Source organism: Juglans microcarpa x Juglans regia, chromosome 1D, assembly GCF_004785595.1.
Source record: "Juglans microcarpa x Juglans regia isolate MS1-56 chromosome 1D, Jm3101_v1.0, whole genome shotgun sequence".
Lineage (NCBI taxonomy): Eukaryota > Viridiplantae > Streptophyta > Magnoliopsida > Fagales > Juglandaceae > Juglans > Juglans microcarpa x Juglans regia.
Genome location: NC_054594.1, coordinates 22,337,603 through 22,345,872, shown reverse-complemented (window position 1 = coordinate 22,345,872; position 8,270 = coordinate 22,337,603). Strand labels below are relative to the sequence as shown.

Below are 8,270 nucleotides of genomic sequence, written 5' to 3'. Positions count from 1 at the left end.
CCTATTACAACATCAGTCCATACTACATTTCCACAAGCTTGTCAGAATCATTATACAGAAAGTTAGGACTGGACAGGTTGGATATATAGTAAAATTGGTTGCTCAATAATGACGCATGGCGCGAGTATGTGAGAAAGAGAGGAGTCTTGAAAGGGTTTGAAAGATCCAACGCGGTAGATTCCAATGGTGTAGCATGTGCGCCGGTGGTAACTGTGAAGCTAACATTTAGATGGTAAGAGTAGTTGAAATCATTTATAAATAATAGTAAAATAATTTATAAATAATAATAAAAAATTTATTTCTAATAAATAATTGTTTATAAATAATAGTAAAATAACGTAAGATGTCGTAAGTTTCTAATCACATACTACCTAATATTTGCATAAATGTACAATTTATTATTAATAAAATAATGTTATATATTAGTTACTATTCAGCCGGTGGTAACTGTGAAGCTAACATTTAGATGTTAAGAGTAGTTGAGATCATTTATAAATAATAGTAAAATAATGTATAAATAATAATAAATAATTTATTACTAATAAAGAATTATTTATAAATAATAGAAAAATAAGGTAAGATGTCGTAAGTTTCCAATTAAGTACTACCTAAGATTTGCGGTAATGTATAAGTTTATTATTAATAAAGAATATTATATATTAGTCACTATTTATTCTTGTATCCGATATTTATAAATTTTTTTTTACAGAGTATAGAGTATTTTATACATAGCGTGAGTGTGTTTTTTATGGGTTGAAAGAGATGTCTAGTTTATCAAATCGTTCTCACTTCCGTACTAGTCACGCCAATTGCCCAATGAGCCTGTCGTTTCCTCCAGGCGAAGACAGCTAATTGCAAAGCACAATCCCCTAGCTTTCTCCAAATCGTCACTACAAACGTCACAACCCCTATCCCACTCTTCTATTAAAGCTTGCCCACATGGCTGCTAAATTGCACGTCCCACAACTTCACAGACCTGGCCTATCTAGCCACCAGACTGCAGTACTGTCAAACAAAAACACCTCACTCTCAAGCTCCACCGCCCACCACCACCGCCCACCACCACCATGGAGAAGTACCGCCACGTACTCCTCGTAACATTCCCTGCGCAGGGCCATATCAACCCTGCCCTCCAGTTTGCTAAGCGCCTTATTCGCTTGGGGGCGCATGTCACCCTCGCCACCAGCGTCTCCGCCTACCGTTGCATGACCAAAACCCCTACTACTCAAGGTTTGTCCTTCGCCACCTTCTCCGACGGCTACGACGACTTGTTTAAGCCTGGAACTGATGATGCAGAGCACCACATGTCCGAGATCAAGCGCAGTGCCTCCAAAACTCTCACCGACCTCATCGTGTCCAGCGCAAACGAGGGCCGCCCCATTCAGTACTTAGTGTACACTCCTCTCCTGGCTTGGGCGGGGAACGTGGCCCGCGAACTTCAGCTCCCGTCAGCACTTCTCTGGACTCAACCTGCCACGGTTTTGGACATATACTACTACTACTTCAATGGCTATGGAGACGACATCAGGAAAAAGGGCACTGATCCCTCGTACTCGTTACAATTTCCGGGACTGCCATTGCTCTATGGTCGTGACCTTCCCTCCTTTTTGCTTGATTCAAATACGTATACTTTTATACTCCCATCATGTCAAGAGCAATTCGAAGCACTCGAAAAAGAAAGCAACCCGAGAGTGCTTGTCAATACCTTTGATGCATTAGAGCCCGAAGCCTTGAGACTGATCGAAAAATTTAATCTTACTGCGGTTGGACCGCTGATTCCATCGGCCTTTTTGGACGGAAAGGATCCATCCGATAAAGCTTTTGGCGGAGATCTTTTCCAAGGCTCCAAGGAGTACTACATCGAATGGCTGAACTCCAAGCCTAACTCATCTGTCATTTACGTCTCGTTCGGGAGCATGTCGGTGCTAGCAAAGCAGCAGATGGAGGAAATGGCACGCGGATTGTTGGATTGCGGCCGTCCCTTCTTGTGGGTCATAAGAGCCAAGGAAAATGGAGAAGAAGAGAAAGAAGAAGAGAGATTGAGTTGCAGAGAGGAATTGGAGCAAAAGGGAATGATAGTGCCTTGGTGTTCTCAAGTGGAGGTTCTGTCACATCCTTCATTGGCATGCTTTTTGACACATTGTGGATGGAATTCGAGTTTGGAGAGTTTGGTCTCTGGGGTGCCAGTGGTTGCTTTCCCACAGTGGGCGGATCAAGGAACAAACGCAAAACTGATTGAAGATGTGTGGAAAACAGGCTTGAGGGTGACAGCAAACAAGGATGGCATTGTAGAAGGTGATGAGATCAAGAGGTGCTTGGAATTGGTTGCTGGAGGTGGGGATCGAGGGGAAGAAATGAGAAGGAATGCTAAGAAATGGAAGGAGTTGGCTAGGGAAGCTGCCAAGGAAGGTGGGTCTTCATACAAAAATCTTAAAGCTTTTGTGGATGAGATTGGAGGATGTTGTTAAAAAGATTCCGTATGTTTGCTGATGAAGACATTTGCTAATTTAGGCTCCGTACTGAAGATTCTAATTTTTCAGTATCACATTTTCCAGAGCAATTTCTTCAGCAATTCCTTTTTATAAGCACTTTTGAGTATGTTAAATTAGAAATTGAAAAAAAAGAAAAAAGAAAAAAAAAACTCTACACAAAATGTAGATCAGGGAGAGTTCTACACTCACAAGTTTATTATATCATGTGTTATAAGCTCAAATAATTAATTATCTGAAGACTTCAAGAGTTTGTAAGCTCATGAGCATGGATGCTTTTCTTTTCTTTTTTTCAATGAGAAGATATATACACTACAACACAATTTATCTTTTGTGACAGAGGAAACCGTCACAAAAAATAACCAAAACATCACTAAATATATTTTGTGACAGTTGGAAACCGTCACCACGACTGTCACCTAATGTACGTCATAGAAAAAAATTGGTGACGGTTTATTGTTGAACCCTCACTATTTTTAGTGACGGTTGGAGGTGTTCCGTTTGGTGTAACGTTCAAACGTTCCATTTTTTTGTGACAGTTGAGATTTGTCATAGAAAATAACGTTCAAACGTCCAATCGAACTTTCAAATGTCAACCTGACCGATTGACGTTCGAATGACAGAAGTTGACGTTCGTTGATTATAGTTCGAACGTATCATATTTAGGTTCAAACATTTATACATCCAAACGTTAACTACAACAAATGTTCAAATATTCGTTCAAACGTTAACAGACTAATTTTCGAACGTAATGGGTATAATGTTCGGACATTAGTTCGAATGTTAACGAAGAAGTGTTCGAACGCAAGTGGTACGTCGGAGGTTTGTTTGAACGTTAATCATTTAAACATTCAAACATTTTTTTCGTTTGAGGGTGAGTACGTTCGAATGTTGAGTTGGACGTTCGAACGTTATGTTACAATTCTATGTAATTACATTCGAACATTAGTTCGAATGTGAACCAATGTTCGAACATTTTTTATTTATATTCAAACGTACAGATCATAAATACTAATTTCATAAAATTAAAAAATATATCAATTGTATCATATTACACACCATCAATTAACAACTAATATTGTCTTATAAAGTTTTAAAATTAGATATTAAAATTAGTTATATACACTGATAAAATTCATAAAATTTATTTCTTCTTTCATCGCCCACCATGATTCTGTTGCAATGACATAACACACTCCATTTGCACCATCATCTCCTGCTGCACTTGCTCTTGGACTTCACTGCATACTCTTTCTTCCTGGTTTTTTTATTGGTCCTGCAAACGAGTCTCTAAATGAGACTGTCGCTCTAAGAGAGACTCTAACTCTTATTGTCTCGACCTCATATACTCATTCTCGTGTCGTGCAGCTTCTAAATCTTTGGTAAGATTATTAATTTGTGAGGTCGATGAGGTTGAAAAGGATGAACATCTATGCTTGAAAGATCATCTCGAACCTCTTGCTATACTAGACTACGGCTCGAGCACTTGCATGAATATGTCTATGTCACTAGGAGAGGATTCCCTAGAAGTTGACTGCATCTCCATCATTTTTTCCTGCAATTTGAAAGAAAACACAAACTAAGTAACGTATTAAAAGAAATACAAATAAAAAATAAATTATTCACATGTTGCATAATTTATTTAACAAAATTAACACCGCTTATATAATTATCTGCAGCGGCATGATCCATCCACCACTACGCTCATTAGTGTGAGCAACAGCATAGACATAAATGTGAGAAATATTTTCAGGATCATCACGTTCTAACAAAGCGACATTAGAATTTTAAAAAGATAATGTTGGTACTTAAATAAAAGAATATAAAAAAAATAAATGAATTCTATAATTTTTAATTACCATTTTTTCAGCAAGACAGTAGAATGTCCTTGAACCGACACGATGGTAGATAGTCAGAGCGGATCTGTTCTGTGCATTTGTAAAATTTAAATGCTACAAAATTAATTAAGAATGTTAATTGTAATATATATACATATACATATAATATATAGAACGAATATAAATGTAAATAATTAAAAGATATAAATCTAGAATACTTGATAATCTAGAGATGCGAAAAGATCACAATACTTTTTCCAATCGTCTAACTTCATCTGCTGGAAAGGGGATTGCACAACCTCTTCCAACGTCTCAAACTTCTTGAAGTGGTCATGAAATCTTCCCTTGTGATACGGAATAATATAGCCATCAACTCATTCATAGTCCTCTTTACGGCCAAAGTCGAGGTCGAATTTATCCTAGTAAATGAATTAGGTAAAAAATATGATACACTAATCTAGGTGGAAAAAATGTACTCTCAAAGTAAACTCACCAACACACGACTCCAAATGTGTTCCTTAATCTCATTTGGAATATTTCGCCATGAGCGCACATAAAATGGAGCATAAGGTCAGATTACTCTGCCAATATAGGAGAAAATCGCTGCTGCACTATCATCCACTCCTCCAATGAAATTATCAGGAATTGTGAGTTTGAGTTTTTCGTGCCTTCTATTTCTTTCAAGAGAGATGCCACATGTATAGTCATGACTACGACGAGCGAATGCATCAACTAATAGATAATAGTATAATTATAGTTATATAGTTATTGAGACAAAAATATTAATTATATAATTAATTATCAACGACATTTTCTTACTGGTAGGTGTCAACTGGCTGTTATTCTCTTGCGTATTAACTTGATCTTTAGGAGCAGATTCCTTTGGTGGAGAGTCTTCAATGGATTTGGGACTTGGACTTGGCAGATGAGGCACATTTTTTCATTGTCGTTTTGGCGACATCCTTGAAAATGATTAATTATATCAAAAAAAAAATAATTAGAAGAAATTATAAAAAGTATAATATTCAATAGTTACCTATATGAATAAAATATTTAATACTTTAATTCTTCATCTTCGGATGTATTTTCCATACTTGTTTCAGAATCTTCTTCAATAACATATTTGTCATCATCATCAACCTCTTCTTCGTCCTCTTTATCCATTTCCTCCCTGGATTTTGATTCATCTTCTTCTTCTGAGTTTTCTTCTTCTTCTTCTTCCCCACTTACTTGAATTAAGCGATCATTTAATATGGGGGGTTGAAATGGACGGGTGGGACGTCATCTCTACACAAGGGAAGCAACTCGAGTGCATCAAGGTCAACAAACAAGTTAATGTCCTTTCCATCTTCCTAGTAGGCCTCTACAATCAGAGTGTCATCTTCATCTCCACTATTCTCATAATTTGCACTCATTCCTGCTTCATATATATTTCGAGGGATAAAGTTTTGTATGAGTCGCCAAGTTATCTCTCCACTATCTTCATCAACGCTTTTTGTTGGATCAATTAAATAATAGACTTGGGTAGCTTGACATGCCAATATGAATGGAGTTCTTAGTTTGTGAAGGTGACTTTCGGTGGGGAGAATAAAAAAGGGAGGAAATTTTCTCATGAGTTCTCTGTAGGTTTTAGTGGGGTTGGTCTGTTGGTCGGTGGTTCTTCAAGGGTCTAGGTGTATGCCGGATTGGGACGATGGAAGACTTCTGAAGTGATTAGCTTTGCTGGAGTTCAGAAGCTTTGTTGGTGAGTGACAAAGCCATGGGTTGGCTTCCTAGATTGTGGCAATTGAATGTTGTCCACATGATGATAACGCCATTGCTCATGGTCAGCGAATAGTGAATCCTTCTTTCGTTGCAATTTCATTTAGATGGCATTGTGTGGGTTTGAGACATCATTTCTAAGCACGGTGGTGACCTGGGCCTCGATCAGTGTCATCTGAAACCCATGGTGGCAGTTCAGGGCATTGATACAGTGCCCATATGTACATTCATAATAGTAAATAGAAAAATAATACTAGAAATGTAAATAGAGATAAAGATAAACATATTTACATAATTCGACATAAGGCTATGTCCACAGGTCGTTTGGAGGGCAAACTCACTATCATATGAGCATTTTACAGTCTCTCATGGTCTCTTGTTCCTCTCTGTAGAATGGATGTCGAAGACAACTTTTTTTCTAGACAAGATGATCTCTCTGGAGCTATCGTCGTAAGGTTTACGATGACCTCTGTGTTCTCGTAATCGTTATTCAGAAGTCTCGAATCGCCTTTTTCATCCAATCTCATCCCTTTGGTTTTGGCCCTGTGGAGTGGTGATGAATGGCAGCTTTATGTCTATTCTTTTGTGTCTAACTTGCTTTCCTCTCATTTCCCTTTTCTCTCTCTTTCTCTGACACCCTGTTTTTCCTTTTTGTCTTGTCCCCTTCCTTCATTTTCCCACTTGCCTCTTGATGATGACCCACTGAAGGGCTAGACCCAGTATTTCTAGGCCTGCTATTTTTATCCCCTTTAACTTTGTTGATATGGCACCCTTACACAATGGCCAGAGGGTAAAGCACTAGTCTTGAAACCATTTTGTTTCTATATTTTAGGTTTTTATTTGAAAAATAAAATATGAAGAAGAAAATTTTATTTATATTCGTTATCTACATTTTAGGTTTCTATAAATTAAAAATAAAAATGATAAAGAAGGAAGAATTTATAACCTTAGTTTTATATGAATAAAAATAATGTTTTCGTTATAGTATGTATTTGCATGGATTTTATGTAATTGTTAATTTTTTTTTTAAAAAAAAAAACTTCAATTTGGATACTTGTAATTAAATTATAAATACTGCAAAATGACTCTTTTCTTAAGATTAAATTGCCTTTTATATATATATAATCAGGTTTGACGTTTTTCATTTTTGTGCAATTGTTAAGTATATTAGTTTTATATATTATTCTTTGAGATATTTGTTAAATTAATAACTTTTATTCATTGAATAAGTATCAAAATGAAACTTTTTTTTATATATATTTATTTTCTATCCATCTGTCGGCCGAAATCAGCTACACATGAGTAAGATGCTGATCATCTCACAAAATTCCGACCTGGACCAAAATGTAGATCGATGCAAATGCAAACTAATTAACAAAGATAAAAGAGTAATACTACGTATAGTCATAGAGTATGCAATTCCCATCCACATTTTTGGTGTGATCCTGGACTTGGCGATGTTGTGATAGTTTCCTTACGTGAACGTTTGCATGCTCTACTAAGGTTTTCGTTGTGCAGCGCAGGTCTTTGTGGGCAGTGATGAGTGGCCCTTCGGTGGCCTTTGGTACCGGTGGGTTGGACAAGATTCCGGCAGGGCCCCCTCTGCCGGGGCTGGAGCTTTCAGCCGGTAATGAGAACAGCGAGCGGCGTACGTTTGTGAAGGCGTTGAAGCGGCCCATCCCTCCTCCAAAATTTAAACTTTTAGTCCGGCGTCCTGAGGTAATTAACGGTGAACTTGGATTTATTTTCTCGGATATTGAGATGGAAAAGGAAGCCGAAGATTTAAAATATGCTTTAGTTCTTAAGTTTTTGTCTTCCAGACCATCCATTGATGTTCTACGAAAAAATATTATCAAAACTTGGGGGTTTAGTGAGGTGCCAATGATCAGTTTTATGGATGACTTTCACGTTCTTTTACACCTTGCGAATGAAAAAGATTACTCCCATGCATGGGCACGTGAAGGCAGGGTGGTGGCAAGCGTTCCGTTTCGTTTGTTCAACTGGTCGGTGGGTTTTGATCTGAAAAAAGAACCATCCATTGCTCCTCAATGGATTTTTTTGCCTGATCTCCCTTTGCATCTGTATAGGTTGGATTGCCTTCAGAGTTTTGCTACACGTTTTGGAAAGTTTTCGGGAATGGATAATGCGACTGTATATAGAACTCGAGCCACAGGGGTACGGT

At 37.5% G+C, this 8,270-nt stretch overlaps 1 protein-coding gene across 1 annotated transcript; it reads left to right on the top strand.

Moving 5' to 3' along the window:
- The first annotated feature begins 748 nt into the window (after window positions 1–748).
- LOC121252687 (crocetin glucosyltransferase, chloroplastic-like) lies at window positions 749–2,568 on the top strand. The gene has a single exon (XM_041152450.1). It carries the CDS (start codon window positions 1,068–1,070, stop codon window positions 2,466–2,468), a length of 1,401 nt encoding a protein of 466 aa, XP_041008384.1. The 5' UTR covers window positions 749–1,067; the 3' UTR covers window positions 2,469–2,568.
- Window positions 2,569–8,270: the final 5,702 nt, after the last annotated feature.

Coding starts and splice junctions, on each gene's coding strand:
- LOC121252687 (XM_041152450.1), top strand. CDS start 1,068: ATGGAGAAGTACCGCCACGTACTCCTCGTAACATTCCCTGCGCAGGGC.